The sequence below is a fragment of the Ascaphus truei genome, chromosome 10 (genome assembly GCF_040206685.1).
Source record: "Ascaphus truei isolate aAscTru1 chromosome 10, aAscTru1.hap1, whole genome shotgun sequence".
Classification (NCBI taxonomy): domain Eukaryota; kingdom Metazoa; phylum Chordata; class Amphibia; order Anura; family Ascaphidae; genus Ascaphus; species Ascaphus truei.
In genome coordinates, this window is record NC_134492.1 from 10,410,197 (window position 1) to 10,430,520 (window position 20,324).

Sequence of the window (20,324 nt, forward strand, 5' to 3'; positions counted from 1 at the left end):
CAATTTATAAATAGCCTAAACAAAAGCACTTTATCCAGGGGTGCAAAGTTATGTCTGTGTGGTATTCCCCCCTTGGGTAGCCAGCCTTACTGAGGGATTATTCTCCACAGTGGTATGATGGCAGTGGGATGAAGTGTATTAAAACTAGTTCTGCGTACCTAAAAATCTACAGTGCAAACACTGAACGTCGAAAAAATAAAAAAGGAAGTGGTGATTAGAGGTGCTTCATGCAGGTGGATTCAGCCTTTCATCAAAAGCAGCAAATCAGGAATCCCGAGCACGCACAGCTTGAAAAAAAAAAAATATACGTTCTTTTACATAATCACCAATGTTTTGGTCCCATCATTATTATAGGTCAGCATATAAATGGTCAGGGCCACAGCCCCTCCGAACCATTGGTAACACGAGGCTGCTCCTCGGAGAGATCAAGCAATCATGGCGTCACTGAGTCGGCTATATTCTGATCTGCGTTCCTGTGGCGCGCTGATCGCAATCACCCCATGAAAATGCCCACGGTGTTATTGCAGAGAAATTCACAACTTTATGCTGCTACAGGTCTGCAAAGCTGCCTTTCCCCATTATCTCTTAGCTTACAGTGCTGCCACTGCCGCCAGGGATTCTGGGAAATGACATGCAAATGAGCAATACAGTGTTACCTTTTGTTTCATGTCCATTGTGATATACCGACCTGTCTGAGACGGGACTGTGCTCACAAGTAGCATTTTGTATTTACAGGGGAAGGTTTTTGTCACTTTTTTACCCACCCTAATTTATACAATGTGTGGTTGAAACCTATTCCAATTTCACATTGCAGAGCCAGTATAACCAGCCTCACACTGAGGAGACCAAAATGGTTGAAAGAGCTGTCTGTGAGCAGGTTACTGCCTCTGCACTTTCCCTCAGGCTGTGCTGAAAAGCTGTGTATTGTGGCAGGCATAAGCTTACAGAGGTCCATGTTAAAATAGACATGCAGTAAAAGGTGACACTATTGCTCATTTGCATGTCATTACCCAGCATCCCTGGCTGCAGTGGAAGCACTGTATGCTAAGAGATAAAGGGGAAGGGCAGTATTGCAGCCCTGTCTGAGACGTGAATGTGCTCACACGCGATATTTTTATTTGCTGTACGTGGAGGGTTTTTGTAACTTTTGTACCCACCATCAGTACTATAAAGCGGGGGCATGTTTACACACACTTATTTTTGGGGGCGGGGGACAGGGATATTGCACCTTTACATGCGTTGATACTGCTTCCTCTGGCCGATGTTTCCGTATGACGATTCAGATCTCCTGCCATGTTCCTCTATCCCACTGCTAACCTTCACTCGGGGATTGACTGTGTTGCAAAAGCAGCATTGTTGTGCCTGGCTGCAGCAGCACCAAGGAAACGGGAGCATACAGTATCAGTGACAGTACCTATCAGCAGCTCGCTCGCCCCTGTGCTCCGAGTCCTTGTGCTGATTGGATAGAGAAACAGCGAGGGAAGGAATAGGGATTTTTTTCAACACGATTGGCCGTACACAACCATAGCCTCCCTTCTTCAAAGCATCATCATGTGGCTCACCCTAGCAACGGGGATGTCATTAGTGCAAGCAGCAGGGCGAGCAGTGAGGGCTTCCACGCTGCGCTATAAAGCATTTGCCTGTGGAATAAAAGATTAGAATCCAGCGGTGAGGAAGCCCTATTAGTTGCCCCCCCCCCTTTTCCTTTCCCTTTATTTTTTTGGGCAAACTGTATCCTTCTGAAGAATAATTTTCCACTGCATGCCCATCACATCTAGAGAGGCATCCTGCAAATATGAGCCACCCTTATATCGGGTAAGTGAGCAGGGATCGGACGGCCAAGCTGCAAGCTTTCTAGGCACATGTGGAGGCAAGTCCTGTTTAGGGATGTTCATTACCAATACTACAGCCACATAGGCATTTTAGAAGGGATGTAACCCCTTTAGCTCAGGGGTGGCAAACTCCAGTCCTCATGGGCCACCAACAGGTCAGGTTTTCAGGATATCCCTGCTTCAACACAGGTCGAAGACTGAGCCACTGATTGAGCCACTTGTGCTGCATCTGAGACTGATTGAGCCACCTGTGCTGAAGCAGGGATATCGTGAAAACCTGACCTGTTGGTGGCCCTTGAGGACTGGAGTTGCTCTCCCCTGCCTTAGCTGCATTACTTTGCAATACGTTGCTGCTCCCTCAGAAAGCGAATGAGTTATCAGGAGATGCGTTGACATTAAAAAAAACTATTTTAGTTTTTTTTTGCCTTATACCACTTGTAATTAAATACACTATTATAAATGGTACATTTAAAGAAAATCTATGCCCCTTTGGTAATGGCCTATACTTGGAAAACCCACGTGTGCAATAGTTTAGGAAATGTTATTCGAGGTTTTGTGATCCTCCACATGATCTATTTTTTCCTTCTAGAAAGGGCAGGATAAGAGCTTTCACAAAATATGCACAAATATGTCCGTGTAATGATGCGGAGGCAAAGTCAGGAAAGGACCAGTTATTGAACATTAGCGCCCAAAACGCGGTTTTATAATTATGTCACATATGACGTTACCTAATCCTACGTGTGTTCATGCCCCAGGAACATCCTTATGGAGTATAATGTATAATAGTTTATCAGTTGTAATGTTTGATTTGATGATGAGTCACAAAGCAGAGGTTTTGGCGTCAGTGACTGATTTCTAAGAGCTAATACGCTCTTTAAGTTGCATTGCAAGCTCAGGGATCATTAGATATTACCTTAGTGTAGGCGCTACGATTTCAGTGTGCGCTAATACTCTATACATAGCCTGTAAATACACCTCATGTTCTCTGGATGTCTCTAGCTTCATTCTCAAGTTGACAAATTTGGGTCTCGAGTATCTTCTAAATATTGATTGACTTTGTCACATTGTATAGTGTGATTGCTAATAAATAAATGAGAGTGCATTAGGCTGCGGCCCCGCTAGCGCTGACCGCGCTCATGCTTGAGCGCCGGGTGTCCTTGCTATTTCGGAAGCGGGGGGGCATTGCGGGCAGGTTGAGCACGCTCAAAAGTAAAAAATTTTGTTTACCCAAGCGTCAACCGTGGGTGAGCGCACGCGCACCGCGTGAGCGGGGACTTGCATATACAGATATATGTAAGTAAAAGGGGCCCAGCGCTAGTGGGGACGCAGCCTTATGGGGGCAGATATACCTTGATGTACAGTCTTTTGCTTATGACATTCTTTTGTATCAGACTCACTTTTCATTCCTCAAGGAGACTTTCAAAGATTTCCTGTCTTTAAAGGGGTTACATTTACCTTATAGAAGATCAGAATTGAATATTTGCTCTGTTTCCCCCTCTTATTGATGTAGAGGTAATGCAGTTCATCTATTTGAACAAACACAAATATAATAAGACATTATGCAACCTTGTTTTCCAGCCGTGTGGGAAAATATACAGTAGACCCGCAGTAAATTATTATGCTTTTATAAAGTTTAATAAGCAGATTTTGTTCCATTGCAAACACTGGCCCCTCCTCAATATATTGTGAGGACGTTTTCCCCGTGCTAGAAAAGAGATCAGCTCTTTCCTAGTGACGTGACAAAAATGTTCTCCGGCACCGGGCAGTAGTTTCGTATGCAATAGGGGCCATTTATGTGAAGACTAGAGATGCGCGAGATATATTTGCGTGTATTCTTCTTCGTGGCGAAATTTCGACATTTGGGGCTGTTGTAAAAGTATTTAAAATATCAAAAAAAAAACACCAAATATTAATATCTTAGATAAACTTTATTAAAGTAAAATATAATAACCCAAACATTGACAAAAAAAGTAACCATTTTTTTAAGCAAAATGTGGTCAAATCTTGGAAAATTGCTATTGATTTTATATTTATGTGCATAACATTTTTTTAGGAGATTCTTATTTTTGCCCTGCAAATGGCCAAATATATTCTCAGACATTTTGTATGGTGTTGAGAATTTTTAAAAAAAAATTTGGAGGGGATTTTCACAAATTGAACTAGGACAGACATGCAAATCTCTAGTAAAGATTTTCTACAATTGCTACATTGTATAATTACAGGTGTCACATAACACTTCCTTTACTCCTGCTATTGCTCCATTTAAGTACACCTCATATTGATTACTTGTGCAACAAGGAGAACGATACACAAGTACCTTGCAACAGTATCATAAAGAGACCCGTACACAAATATAACATTTTTACTCTCGCCACTAAAAATGTTATACGATTATTAATTCAATTACTTTGATTGAACAATAACTGAATGGACACTATTGACATATTGTTTTGACGCAGCATCTCAAACCTTCTCACAAAAGATGAGCACATTGCAAATGATACTGGTACTAATTACATCCATACTCTTGTTATCCTGGGAAGCCAAAATACCTTTGCCCAGGCCTCTTTTATTGGTCCAGTGAGTATTCAAACGTACAGTAGCTTCTTGAACCTATAGTCCATGCTTTGGATTTCATAGAGTAGGTGTGAACACATTCAACTTTCTATAATGGTTTTCGGAAAGAGATTTACATTATTCATGTATTATTAAAAGGAAAGTGTAGCTTCAGTATTTCTTCATATGGTGAAAGAGGAAACTCATTTTAGTGCTCCCAGTCTTGCATTTCATCCATTTACTGCTGGATGCACAATGTTCTTTTACCTCTGCAGTAGTAAAATATATAATTGCTTATTCAGGACTCAGGATCGCTAAACACATTAAAACATGGTTCAGTTACATCAAGTAATTCCATCTCTGTAGACAAAATGAGAATTGAAGTTTAGTGTTCCCAGGGGTGAGATGTGTGATCAAAAGGCATTTAGCAGGGCTGTAGAACCTGTCCACTTTCTATTAATTGCTTTTGGATAATAAACTCGTATAAGCTATAAAAAGAAATGAGACAATTTACAGCCAGATCAATGCATCGTTCCGAACATTTAGGGCAGGAGATATTTGTTTCTGATAAAGCGACTTCAACTTCTCGTTAAAATTGATCTCTAGATTTGGGGGTAATTTCCAGATAAGCAGTAAAGATTATGAGCATTGTAATGGGCTTCATCACATAGCGGTGATTGCTGCAGCTCCGGGCACCAGCCCCGTAGAATGAAAACTAATAAGGTCAATGAAGCCTTTCTCTCATTGTTTACTGTTTGCAGTTTGTTCACTAAAGTGTGATACTCATTATTGATTGTTAATGGTTCTAAGTTAACGGCTTTGCTAATTTGAGTATAATATAGGGGCGCAGCTATAGCCAGGGGTCCTGAGCTCATGTGGGCTCGCGCCCCCCCCCCTCCTGTCGGCAGCCCATCCCTCTCTGTTCAGACCGGCCGGGGGGGAAATGCGGAATGAGCAGCTGTTACAGAGGGAGAGCAGGAGGGCAGGGGAGGAGCGCCCTCTAGCAGCCGACACCGGAAGTAAGAAAGACTTCCGGGTCAGACCACTAGAGCGCGCTCCTCCCCTGCCCTCCTGCTCTCCCTCTGTAAGGCCTCGTCCCCACTGCTCGCTGCTGCGTGCGCTACGGTGTGCGTGGTGCGAACAAGATACGGCCCTCTATGGGGCCGGCCCCAGTTACTACCTGTCAGCGCCTGCAGAAAGCGCGACGCGCGACCACCTTTCCCAAAAGACAAGAGTTACGTCTTGTGGCGGCCGAGCGATGGCCGCGTCACGGCGGCGGTTCAGCCAGCGAGGGTGAACCAGCCGCGTGATATCATGGCGGCGTCCCCGCCACACCCCCGTCGCGATCTGCTGCTCTTCACTGGACGCGTGTCCCAGACAACAGATTGCGCCTGAAACTGGGGCACGCGCCGCAGGGCGCTCTGACACGCGTGTGCATGCAGTGACTGGGGACGGACCCTAAGAGTTGCTCATTCCTCTGCCGGCTTATCTTCTGTTTAACGCCGGGGGCGCGCCGACGCATACCATCTCCCCCCGCCTGCGGGGGGAGGTGATGGTGAGGGGGGAGGTGATGGTGAGGGGGAGATGTGATGATGGGGGGAGGTGATGGTGAGGGGAAGATGTGATGATAAGGGGGAGAGGTGATGATGGGGGGAGGTGATGGTGGGGGGAGATGTGATGATAAGGGGGAGAGGTGATGATAAGGGGGAGAGGTGATGGTGAGGGGGAGAGGTGATGATGGGGGGAGGTGATGGTGTATAACATATAATGTTTTCCCCACTATTACATGCATTGTATATAAACTTCCTATGTTCCGATGTGTGTAAGTTATCCTGTAAAGTTCTGTATAAATAGTTGCTGCTATATAAAGGGAATGCACGTGTACAGTCATGCAGACATGTCTCTCGTCTCCCACAGTCTCCTGTATTTGTAATATTACACTTATCCTCATCATTATTTCTTATGTTAAGTAAATACAGGCCTGCAGTTAAGGGGGGATCACAATACTTTATAGTCAGTTTGAGAACAACAGCAGTTATTTTGTTACACAAGAGACAGACAGGAAGAGACAGAATTATAATAATTATAATAATAATTATAATAATAATAACCTGTAAGTATTATACATTCGCTTTGCAAATAATTGCAGTATTGAAATTAGACACAAGTTTTGTACATTACGAAATACATTTTGAATTTTGAAACAAATTTGAAAGAAATTCTCAGAACAGGGATTCTAACCGTTCTATGGCTCGCGTCGCCCCAAACCCCGTACCGAAATGAGATTACGCGGGACATGTGGGGGTTACGCAGAGCCATGCACTGCGCGGAGTAGGGAAGCAGCAACGAGCCATAGAGGACTAACATATAAATGGCGTCGGTGCTGACATCTAACGGGGAAAATGGGAATGATATCGGAAACGGCCGATGTGCTGAGCACATCTCTTTTTCTCATTCAGTTAACCCCTTCCATGCAGTCTTGGTTGACAGGGGCAGTGAAGGCATATTGGGGAGTCTCTATTAGGGAGGCGCCTTCGGGGCGACTCAAGTTTATTTATAGTCTACCAAAGAATCTCTGGGACATATACAATATATAATGGGCATAGAATGCTTTTCATATATGATGTATGTAGGTATATCTTTATTTATATAACGCCATTAATGTACATAGCGTGTCACAGCAGTAATACACGTGGCATAATCATATAAATAACAAATAATACAAATAACACATAATGGAAATAAGCGCTTCAGACATAACAGTAACATTTAGGAAGAGGAGTCCGTGCTCCGAAGAGCTTACAGTCTAATTGGTAAGTAGGAAGAACGTACAGAGACAGTAGGAGTGTGCTCTGTTAAGTGCGTCTGCAAGGGGCCAAGGTTTATGTATCAGGTGTTTAGTATCAGCCACGGAGCGACTCATATGCTTTGTTAAGCAGGTGTGTTTTAGATGGGACTTAAAGGTGGATAGAGAGGGTGCTAGTCGGGTATTGATGGACCCCTTTCAAAATATTTTATGCTTATTTTTGTGTAGCTGTAAACCAGATATAGGTGAGATTTACAGAGTATGTGTTTGGTGTGTGCCTCTACCAAACAGCTTCATTTCAGTGGCCAAGCACAGCCCAGAGATACTGGGATTCCCTGAGCTCTGGTCCGGGATAAGAGGCCGGGCTGGCTGCCACTGACGTGAATGGCAGCGTAATACCTGGCACTGGGGTATACTGAATCTCCACCGTATTGGTGTTAGAAATGTAATGTCCAGCAAATAGAAGAGAATGCAGCGCACCACGATCCAAAGAGAAGAACAGGTCTGGCCAAAAAATATTCTTTATTGAAGAGTCATAAAAACCAAACCTAGAAATGTAATGTGACAGAATATTAGGGGACTCAAACTATTCCGGACTATCTTAAAACAGGGCCCTGTAGTTAACGCAATGTGGAAGGGAGCACGGCGGAGCTGGGAAGCAGAGCTGACCAAGATAGACAGAATTACTAACACCCGATAGCCTTTTTTTGTACAGTAACACAATGGGGTAGATTCATCAAGCACTGGTGTGGGGTAACATACCTGCTTCAGCGATAACTCCCATTCACTTGAATGGCAGTAAGTAAACTCTGTGGCCCAGATGCTCGGTAACCTAAATTAACATCCGGTTATACGCAGTGCGTATCCACTAGAGCAGGGGCGGCCAACTCCCGTCCTCAAGGGCCACCAACAGGGCAGGTTTTCAGGATATCCCTGCTTCAGCACAGGTGGTGCAATCTTCGACTGAGCCACTGATTGAGCCACCTCTGCTGAAGCAGGTATATCCTGAAAAGCTGACCTGTTGGTGGCCCTTGAGGACTGGAGTGACACACCCTTGGTCTGTTACAACAGCCAAATGGGGCAGTTATCACACATTATTATTATTATTATTATTACTGTATTGGGGAAGCTTATTTACTTGTAATCCCATTTTAAACATCCCAATATCTTTGGAAGCCAGAGGAAATACGCCAGCATGCACGCTCAGTCTCCCAGGTGGTACGGTACCTACAGGTGTAGCAAGCGTTACTGCAACCCGCCGAGCTCTCTGCCGGACGTCACACACAACGTACCAGGGGACAAGCGGCCATTGTTTGGAATCGGCTGCCCGTAAGAAGGGGGCGGGGCTATGGCGCTATTTCACCCGCCGGGAGCGCACTTTTGGGTTGCAATAACACTGACTACATCTGTATGGCTGTTAAATGGAACAAGGAAGTGAAGGAATATATTGCCACATCCTTAACCTTACAGTAACCTTTATTAGAGGGCGAGGTAGAATAGAACGCTTTGATGTAAACATATTACTGCCTGTTCGCCCTTTACCTTCTGGCTGTAAAGCATTGGACAGAATTAGATCTCGGTGTTTCTCTCTGTTACAAAAAGCCTCACTTATTCCTCTCCTCAGATTGTGCATTGCTGTACTATTCTTAGGCTTGTAATATAGTGCACGCTGGTTCGTGGGCGGGCGCGTGCACGGAGTTGCTGTGCTGAAGCAGGGATATCCTGAAAACCTGACTTGTTGGTGGCCCTTGAGTAGGGTTGCCAGGTGGCTTATCCAAAAATACTTGACACAATGGTGAAAGGTGCGACACGCTTGAGACAGACACACACACCTCTCCGCTCCATGCTGTTTCCTCCTCTCCTTAGCCACAACCCCAGGCTCCTGACACCTCTTCCTGATTGGCTGCATCACCCAGCAGCAGCCAATCAATAAGGAGGAAGCTGCCCAGCACCCTAGCAACAGCCTTGTTCTCTCCCTGCTCGGGGAAATCCCGCAGCCCCCCAAGCCAGTCAGGTCATTAGGTCCAGAGAGATAATACCGGTATACACATACATGTCCAGAGAGGCAATACAGATATGCACATACATGTCCAGAGAGGTAATACAGATATGCACATACATGTCCAGAGAGGCAATACAGGTATGCACATACATGTCCAGAGAGGCAATACAGGTATGCACATACACCCCCAGAGAGGTAATACCGGACACATACACACCCGGAGAGATAATACCGGTATACACATACATATCCAGAGAGATAATACCGGTATGCACATACATGTCCAGAGAGGCAATACAGATATGCACATACATGTCCAGAGAGGTAATACAGATATGCACATACATGTCCAGAGAGGCAATACAGGTATGCACATACATGTCCAGAGAGGCAATACAGGTATACACATACACACCCAGAGAGGTAATACCGGTATACACATACATGTCCAGAGAGATAATACCAGTATGCACATACATGTCCAGAGAGATAATACCGGTATGCACATACATGTCCAGAGAGATAATACCGGTATGCACATACATGTCCAGAGAGGTAATATCGGTATGCACATACATGTCCAGAGAGATAATACCGGTATGCACATACATGTCCAGAGAGGTAATATCGGTATGCACATACATGTCCAGAGAGGTAATACAGGTATGCACATATATGTCCAGAGAGGTAATACAGGTATGCACATACATGTCCAGAGATTTGATGAGAAGAAAAAGAAAGTTGTTGCTTGTTTGGCTGTTTCCCTAATTCTGTTGCTGGTTTTTTTCCCCACTGGTATTATACCTGGGAAGTTTTAATACATGAGCTCCAGTGTTATCAGTGCACGCGAGAAAACAAACCTGGAGTATTTTTCCATTGGTAAAAGGTTGGAATAACATATTGCATTATTTCCACACACATATATCAAATAGTATTGCAGAAGTATCTACACTTGGCCTTAAAGCTGCAGACCGAGCAATATCCTACATGTGTTTTTTAAAAAAAAATAAATCAGTTCTGTACTATGAAAAAAAACTTGTAGCATAAAAAAAACACAACTCTGAGTGACATTTTTAATGTATTATAATGCAACAAGCCTTTTTTGTTTTTATAGCAACCATTTACAAAGTCATATCCCCTTCCTCTTCGGAAACAGTCTCTGGCACACCCTTTTTTGAGCCCTGCCCTAGCAGTGCACCAATTGTATCTAGTGATTGCCTGGTCACATGATCTTCCCCACAGAACTTTGCATCTTTGGTCCTCTTCTGCTGCACTGACAGCCATTTAGTGAACCCCTGAGCCAAATCTTCCCCGATCGATTACAGGAGAACGGATCGATCGGCTACTTAGCTAATGACTTATTGTGTAGACTGTATTGATGCACATATTAAAGGGAAAAATAAAAAAAACTGCAGCTTGGACTGCTGTTTGAAGCAATTCTTAAGGACCTGATAAATCATATTTGAGAAACACCCATTACGTTCCCATATTCTGCATTGAATGTACAATTGAAATGTACTTAAATAAAGACTCAGATAGTGCTATTCGGGGATCTACCTGTTCTCAAATCCAATTTTACCTGCTACTCTAAGTGCACCAGCCTTATTTCTGACTGGGGCTTGATGTTAGAAGATGTCAATGATCTGAACAGAGAAAACTGGCGATGTCACCAAATGTACAAAGGGTATGCGGCTTGTGGCTTTAGTGTTGCAGGGTTTATTAGAAGGATCACTATTCACATTGTTTTGCATCTCACAAAGGGGTGGTCTCTCCCACCTGTGATAATCAATTAATAAACATATTTTTGACAATGTCATATTTAAGACGCATTGGATAATGCCTAGGCCAGGGGAGGCCAACTCCAGTCCTCAAGGGCCACCAACAGGTCAGGTTTTCAGGGTATCCCTGCTTCAGCACAGGTGCTGTGCTGAAGCAGGTATATCCTGAAAACCTGACTTGTTTGTGGCCCTTGAGTAGGGTTGCCAGGTGGCTTATCCAAAAATACTTGACACAATGGTGAAAGGTGCGACACGCTTGAGACAGACACACACACCTCTCCGCTCCATGCTGTTTCCTCCTCTCCTTAGCCACAGCCCCAGGCTCCTGACACCTCTTCCTGATTGGCTGCATTACCCAGCAGCAGCCAATCAATAAGGAGGAAGCTGCCTAGCACCCTAGCAACAGCCTTGTTCTCTCCCTGCTCGGGGAAATCCCGCAGCCCCCCAAGCCAGTCAGGTCATTATGTCCAGAGAGATAATGCCGGTATACACATACATGTCCAGAGAGGCAATACAGATATGCACATACATGTCCAGAGAGGCAATACAGGTATGCACATACACCCCCAGAGAGGTAATACCGGACACATACACACCCAGAGAGGTAATATCGGTATACACATACACGCCCAGAGAGGTAATACCGGTATACACATACATGTCCAGAGAGGTAATACCGGTATGCACATACATGTCCAGAGAGGTAATATCGGTATGCACATACATGTCCAGAGAGGTAATATCGGTATGCACATACATGTCCAGAGAGATAATACCGGTATGCACATACATGTCCAGAGAGATAATACCGGTATGCACATACATGTCCAGAGAAGTAATATCGGTATGCACATACATATCCAGAGAGATAATACCGGTATGCACATACATGTCCAGAGAGGTAATACCGGTATGCACATACATGTCCAGAGAGATAATACCGGTATGCACATACATGTCCAGAGAGGTAATACCGGTATGCACATACATGTCCAGAGACATAATACCGGTATGCACATACATGTCCAGAGAGGTAATACCGGTATGCACATACATATCCAGAGAGGTAATACCGGCATGCACATACATGTCCAGTATTACCTCTCATTTTTGTAATGGACAGTGTCCAAATATAGGACAGTCGGTTCAATTCTGGACCCCTGGCACCCCTACGCCTTGTGGACTGGAGCTGGCGACCCCTAGCTTAAGCCTACTACTATTCGTCCCATGCACTGCCCCTAAGATACCTGCTCGTGATTTTTAGGGGTTTGACATCGACCAAAGCTACTTTTAATATAGTAATTAGTACAATGGAAAGGTTAATTGCACTTTATCATATATCCAATCTCAAATAAACAGAAGGGCGCAAAGCACTGCAAGGTTTACTTCCTTATTAAAGCAGTAACAAGGAAACATCTTGTAATTCCTCATAGCTTGCAAACAGAGGCTAAAGGAACACAAGGCAGTTGCTATAGCACCATTGTAATCAGTACGTAGCATAGAGTCAACTATACTTTCTGTAACGTTTATTTTTAATTGACCGTATTTATCTGTAGCAATTACCCGACTAAGGCTACGCTTATAGTGCCGGCGACGCGACGGTCAGGCCACGCTCGCTGGAAAATACTATAACCGCACGCGACGGCGGAAATGCATTTGTTTTGCCGCGACGTCGCTGTCGCTGTCGTTGGCACTATAAGCGAAACCTAAGAAGTATGACTCAGTGGCACTTTAACATCGTAATGTCTCATTTTCGCGTTGGTTAATTAGCAGAAAGCATGTTTATTAGTGGAAGATGATGTACATTTCCTAAAGGGCGTGATTTCTAAAAATAGCCCAAGGTAGCATTGGTTTTTCATGTCCCTCATTACCCAGGCACACCCCGAGGGATCCAGGCACACCCCGAGGGATCCAGGCACACCCCGAGGGATCCAGGCACACCCCGGGGGATCCGGCTTTTGTCTCATTTTATTCCACGTGCGACATCGCTAGGTTACTGGGGCTTGTGAAGGGATATAGCTTTGCAATGAGAAGAGCCATTTCTACCCACCGTATTTCCACAGATACATGAAGTAGCAACGCTAAGAAGAGTGCTGGGTCGAGAAATATGAGGAGGGAAATATATACTCATCTGCCACAAAGTGTTAGGCCTGTAATATAGTGCGCAAGCGTGCGCTACCGTGCGCGCGCGCGTCAATTATAATTGGCTGTTAGCCAGATGTTTCTATACTAGGGACGCGCGCGCACGGCCGACCAGGGAAATTACAATAAAATTGTATTTTCGCGCTGCTGCCACGCCGCAAACCAATCACAGCGCGGCCTAACGCTGTGACGTCAGTTACGTCCCCTAACCACGCGTGTCACCGCTTGCATCCTAACAACTAAATGCGCACGCCATGTGTACGCGCAAAGCCGGGCGCACCCCCGCGCTGCACCAGCGCCTACTATATAACAAGCCTTGGAAGCCGTGATTTGTGCCTCACTTAATATTTATAAAGTATTATTTTGTGCTCTGAATACAAAGCACGCCATGAATTTGCCTGAAGATCATTTAATGTGGGTATTGGTAAAACGAGTTTCCTGGTCACTGAAGTTTTGGACAGGGGTTCTTGCGCTTCTTTCTTCTCATTCTTCTATCCATTGACCTTAATATTTCTTTCAAATCTCTGCTTCTTCTGGTGTTAACATCGATAGAGAAACAGCCAATGTACGAGTGTAAAGTGAATGACGATTACTGAAAATAACAGGGACGTAACGATTGAAAAGACGTTCTTTTGAATCATTTGACATAGATGATTATAGACGTAATGAACAGCAGAAGCGCTCAGCCCCAATCCTCAAGCCCCCCCAATAGGTCAGGTTTTCAGGATATCCCTGCTTCAGCACAGGTGACTCAATCAGAGGCTCAGTCAAAGACTGAGCCTCTGATTGAGCCACCTCTGCTGAAGCAGGAACTGATTGAGCTACCTGTGCGGAAGAAGGGATATCCTGAAAACCTGACCTGTTGGGGAGGATTAAGGGCTGGAACTGAGCATCCCTGCTGTACAGTACGTACTGAGTAAATATGTTTTTTAGGTTCAGATATCTTGGAGGGCATGTAATATAGAAATACAAGTCAGGACAGTTGTTTATTTGGCACGTCCGTTTGGTTTCAGCCTAACTATTTCACCTCGTTTTTACTCTGCAAAAAGTTTCAGTGTAGGCTGTTCACGTTTTGTTTCTATTAAATTTACACCATACATAAAACATATGCATATCATTCTTTAATAATGGAAAGGGCTATCCTGAACTCAACAAAAAGCAGTGAATTTCATGTGTGATGGATGAAATGTGCCGGGGTCTTGAAGTTTCTATTGCCGGTATGATTTGTCTGTGTGTGAATGCAGTATTTCATCTGGTAAAACTGACTCTGTGTTTTTAAAGGAATTGTCAGGAAAGAGATTGGCAGATTTCTTTTTTTATAATGTCCCATAGTTTATTTATCAGGCTTTCAATATTGTCAAAAAATGATTTGAAGCCCTAAAATGTGTTTTTGTTGTTGTCACGGAAGTATACTTATACTATAAACATGAGAGGCGCTTTGTGTATTTAACAACGTAACTTTGCTAAATTGATACTATGGTAGGGATGCCAGACGTCCTGTATTTATACGGGATTGTTCCTTATTTCATTGACTTGTCCCATTGTCCCAGTCGGGGTGGATAATTATCCCGTATTTTAGCGCCTTGACGTGAAATGCCTGAATTTAAAATAACAGTGATGAAATCAGCCATAAAAACGTAACACATTTCTCCTCGAGTGTAATCGTTCCCTTTTCCGATAGATGTCGCCTTACTAAGTTATTTAAATAACAAAGTTAGGACACGGCCTGCTCATCTCATAATACCGTGACTCCCGCCCCTATAGGCGTTACTTTTTCTCCCACCGCTACATGTTAGTTTAGCGCGTGTCTTTCCCCGCCCGGCCAAGCGCAGAGAGGATAAAAACCTGCGAATACAGCGGTCACGCGGGAGATACCGCTCAGCTCGAAGCATCTGCAAATCATTCTATAGCTCATTATGACATCACACTTTCATATTGGAGTTCTGCGCCCGTATTCTACAAACTTAAATGCAGCGACCATACACTATGGGCATTATTCTATAGTGTCCGAAGCAGCCGCTCCATCCTTTTTCATCCAAAATCCCCATTGAAGTTACGGGGGATGCCCATCTGAAACCGGCAGCTTCGGACTATACAGCATGACATATATTTGACCCTTGTTTTTTGGCATCCATAAATCCTGCTTTTACCTGGGACATTGCCCCAGTGACTTCCGCAGGTTGGAGTTGTGGTTATGTGGAACAGGAGGGTGAATCAGAATAGGGCTCCTCGTTATGTTACAATACATGTTACTGTCGCTATAATTGTGTAACTGACAAATGTATTGTATGTTTCAGACCACTTGCAGCCTACAACAGCCTCACAGACCAACACCTATCAGGTTATTTCAACAATACGCGGATCAGAAGACATCTCCAAAGATCTGGGCTGGTAGGAATTCATCAGCATTAATCTTTAGGTTTATTCTGAAAAATACATATTTACACAGTTTTTTTTTTTACGACACTTGGTAATATGTGTACCCATATGAGCCTAATGTATCCTCTCTCTCTCCCATGTCTCATCTCTCCCCTCTCCCCTCTCTCTCCTCTCTCCCCTCTCTGTCCCCTATTTCTTTCCGCTCTCTCCCCTCTCTACTTCCTCTCCCCTCTCCCTCTTTCCCCTCTCTCTCCCCCTCTCTCCCTCCCCTCTCTCTTTCCCCTCTCTCTGATCTCTCTTCTCCCTACCCTCTCTCTCTTCCCTCTCTCTCATCTCTCTGCCCTCTCTCTCATCTCTCTGCCCTCTCTCCCCTCTCTCTCCTCTCTCTCCTCTCTCTCCTCTCTTGTTAAAAAAGGGAAATACAAAAGAGGGTAAATGAAATAAACAATAATGGCCATTACAATGAGAGGGATATTGCTAAACATACTGTAGGCTAGAGTAGGTTTCATACTTGTGTAAGGATTGACAAGTAAGTCTATAGAAAACAATGGTCTAGTTTAAACTAACTGCTATGAAGCGGCACAGCGATATTACCTAATGTGTGATACATTTTGATAAGGTTCTGTACTGTATATTCATAGATTACAAGAAGTGGAAGAATATTATCTGAGAAAGAATACAGAATCAACGCTATGAGGCGCGATCATCAAAAATACATCCGGGAGTGCCTGGCCCACGCCATATTTCACAAGGTCATTGACATGGAGGTAGGATTATACCCAGGGTCTTCTTAACAGCATTATAGGCCCCGGGCAAAGCAGTGCACTGGCCCCGCCAACTCTCCGCTACAAGTCGTAATGTTTCTCCTTCTACCGAGTTAGCGGGAGATTTGAATGTTGAGGCGGGTGATCGGAAAATTAGTGTTAAATTCTGGTCTGTGCATAGATTAGCATGGGGCCCCTATGCTCGTGGGGCCCCGGGTACCTGCCCAGCGTGCCCATGCATTAAGACGGCACTGATTATACCCAGGCCTTAGAAGCAGTGTTGGAAATAACTAGCTGTCTTTATTCTGCATGGTATCTTGCGCAGTGATCATTTTCAGTTAACAAGAAATACAATATTTTTATACTGTAAAAATCAACTGTGAGATGTTAAAATCTTGGAACTTAAAATTGTGTTTTTGAAAAACCTATTTTTCAAGCACTGAAGGACGCGGCCTAGTTCTTTTTGCTCCTTTTTGTTCACACGGGATGAGAGCGCGTAGATAAATAACCTCTAACAAAATGATCACTCAAAGTGAATAAAAGCTGGAATCCCTATTCCTCTCAGCACGTTCATGTGTTATTTGTGGTACAATTTATGAGCAAATCAATCATTTTAAATGCAGCCTGGTAACAATCACAGGATGGGGAGCTGCCCAGTAAGTAGCAGTATGTGTGAATATTGTGCAAAAGCGACACCAGTTTTTATTCTGCTCTCCAGATAACGTTGGCCGAGCTATTTATTTATTACATGTTTTACCACTAAGTAATACATTGAGAGGTAAGGCTGCGCTTACAGTTGCGGAGACAGTGACGCGACGTCACGTCAAGACAAATGCATTGCCGCCGCCGCCACGTGCGCTTATAGTAAGCGCGACTCGACAGCTGGGTCGCGATCGCTGGAAGTCATCTCAATTTGATTTTTCCTGCAACCGCAGCCTGACGTCACCGGCACTATAAGCGCAGCCTTACCTCTCGTTTTCACCTATGTCCCGGGCACAGAGTTATGATGACAATACAAGGTTACAGAAATTATTCATTATATTTACAGACATTTCATGGACAGTAAGGGACAATATACGTTATGTGCGTATGTAACAGTTACAGCCGAGATTAAAATGTGAGATAGCTGAAGTCTTGAAAGAACTTAAACTGGTGGTGGATGTGAGAGTCTCTGGTAGATTGTTCCAGTTGTGGGGTGCACGGTAAGAGAAGGAGGAGCGGGCGGATACTTTGTTGAACCTTGGGACCAAGAACAGGGGGTGAGGAGATTGTTCAGATAGATGGGTAGCTTGCCCAGAAAGTACTTGAAGGCAAGACAGGAAAAATATACTTTGCGCCTGGACTCGAAGGATGGCCAATCTAGTTCTTGGAGCATTTCACAGTGTTGTGTGTTGTAGTTACATTGTAGGATAAAGTGGCATATTGAGTTGTAGAGGGTGGCTAGCTTGCTAAGGTGGGTTTGGGGCGCTTTACCATATACTATATCCCCACAGTCTATAGTTGGCATTAGCATCTGCTGTGCGATGCGCTTTCTGACAAGCGGGCTTAGAGAGGATTTGTTCATATAAAGTACACCTAGTTTGGCATAGGTTTTGGATCTCAGGGCATCAAAGTGCAACCAAAATGTTAAATGGGAGTCAAACCATATGCCCAGATATTTAAAACTTGTGACAGGGGTTAGTTTTATATGTTGCTACAACTCACTCTCCTCATGGTGGTTTTCACAGTTGATTTTGTGAGGCAGGATGCTAAAGTGGATGTTAGAACAGAGGTGACATTATTCCACATTGCCACAGAGTAGAACTGCTAACACAGGAGTGGCCAACTCCAGTCCTCAAGGGCCACCAACCAGTCAGGTTTTAAGGAGATCCCTGCTTCAGCACAGGAGGCTCAATCCACTGATTGAGGACTGGAGTTGAGCACCCCTGCATATCAGGATATATGATGTAAGGTGATGAGAACTAAAAATGCTTTCAGAAACATTTGCAGAAGGATAAAGAATTTGAATAAAAATACATCAAGCAGTTATTGCAAATAATATACATATTTTCCTCCCCCATTTATATTAGTTTTTCAAAACACAAGATGAATATTTCCCCACCTAATTAGTATATTGGGTATTTTAGCAGTTTGTTTTATTGCAGTTTTTCTAACTTTGTTTAAAAATGTTTTATGGACGGTCGACCGATTTGGGAAACATATTTAGTTAAGACTTCCATGATTTGAAAGGACATATAATTTTAAATATGTTTTTGCAGTTGGGAAGTACCGCAGGATGATCGAAATCTAAAACACCCGACGACCTTCAGCGTGGCCTGAATCCTCACAATGTAATATCGTATGTGCAGGAGCGGCCAACTGCCGTCCTCCTGGGCCACCAGCAGGTCAGGTTTTCAGGATATCCCTGCTTCAGCACAGGTGGCTCAATCAGTGGCTCAGTCTGTGCCACTGATTCAGCCATCTGTGCTGAAGCAGGGATATCCTGAAAACCTGACCTGTTGGTTGCACGTGACTGGCGTTGTCCACCCCTGTGATTTCCGTCCTGTTTGCGGAAAGCTATTACACTACTTTGTTCTTTGTGACGTTAGAGATACAATCTCACATGGAGAAAAAATAAACAATGATACAAAAGCTACAAAGTGTACCAAGATATCGTTGCTAGTGACCAGGCATCTGGTGTTAGTGTCTCCGACTGCCATTGAAAAGATTGCGTTTGTAATTTAGATTCACGGATACGTGCCTGACAACCTGATACATTAATTGTTCTACTGGGAGAAGGAAACACTGTATGAAGTCTCTCTCCCGTCCTGTTCTGGGAGAAGGAAACACTGTATGAAGTCTCTCTCCCGTCCTGTTCTGGGAGAAGGAAACACTGTATGAAGTCTCTCTCCCGTCCTGTTCTGGGAGAAGGAAACACTGTATGAATTCTCTCTCCCGTCCTGTTCTGGGAGAAGGAAACACTGTATGAATTCTCTCTCCCGTCCTGTTCTGGGAGAAGGAAACACTGTATGAATTCTCTCTCCCGTCCTGTTCTGGGAGAAGGAAACACTGTATGAATTCTCTCTCCCGTCCTGTTCTGGGAGAAGGAAACACTGTATGAATTCTCTCTCCCGTCCTGTTCTGGGAGAAGGAAACACTGTATGAAGTCTCTCTCCCGTCCTGTTCTGGGAGAAGGAAACACTGTATGAAGTCTCTCTCCCGTCCTGTTCTGGGAGAAGGAAACACTGTAGAAAGCCTCTCTCCCGTCCTGTTCTGGGGTCATGCTACAATATGGTTTGATTACATTTTCCCCATTGGTAAATACACGTAGAAATGTTTGACGTCTGAGTACGGTCCCTGCACTTTAATTTAACCAGCTTCACTCCTGGCTGGAGGTGCACAGACAGAAAATACGGTAACGTACTTGAAAACGAGAGATAACTCTCAATGTATTACTTCCTGGTAAAACATTTTATAAATAAATATTATCACCGGGAAGAGGCGCGAACGCGGTAAAAATCAGATGAATTGTTACTTGTACAATTGGTATCAAACTGTTTTTTTTCCCTATTTGCATTATAGGACGTTTCCCTTTTTCTAATGCAGTTTAACTCCCGTATGATCCGTTTTCCTCGTCTAATATTGCTTTTTAAATCCCACCTTTATTTTCAGCGTCACCACCAGATTGATATAAAAAGGAAACTGGAAACATTTGCCAGAAAAGAACGGGTTCAGAAAATGAAGGTACAGAATTGTTATGTGACCGGATATTAACCCGGTGCCTACAGACCATCTCTGCAGCCTGAATATTTTTAGTTTTTGAGACTATTTATGAAAACTTAACATATCAGGGCTTTTTCTTCAAAAATCCCAACACACATTCCTACAGTAGTTACAAACCTTCAAGACAGGGGCGGACAACTCCAGTCCTCAATGGCCACCAACAGGTCAGGTTTTCACGTTATCCCTGCTTCAGCACAGATGGCTCAATCAGTGGCTCAGGCTGAGCCATTGGTTGAGCCATCTGTGCTGAAGCAGGGATATCTGCAAAACCTGACCTGTTGGTGGCCCATGAGGAGTGGGGTT

At 44.1% G+C, this 20,324-nt stretch overlaps 1 protein-coding gene across 5 annotated transcripts in view; it reads left to right on the forward strand.

Annotated features, from left to right (window-relative positions):
- The first annotated feature begins 1,533 nt into the window (after positions 1–1,533).
- The window catches only part of ERICH3 (glutamate rich 3), a 67,393-nt gene continuing 48,602 nt past the window's right edge, over positions 1,534–20,324 (forward strand). For 4 of the 5 annotated variants that reach the window (XM_075615801.1, XM_075615804.1, XM_075615806.1 and 1 more), the window contains exons 1-4: positions 1,534–1,815; positions 15,414–15,507; positions 16,137–16,262; positions 19,911–19,982. In XM_075615801.1, coding sequence (XP_075471916.1) covers positions 1,796–1,815; positions 15,414–15,507; positions 16,137–16,262; positions 19,911–19,982 — 312 coding nt within the window. In that variant the 5' untranslated portion in view covers positions 1,534–1,795. The remainder of the gene's footprint in view (positions 1,816–15,413; positions 15,508–16,136; positions 16,263–19,910; positions 19,983–20,324) is intronic. The other variant, XM_075615803.1, reaches the window with a different exon arrangement.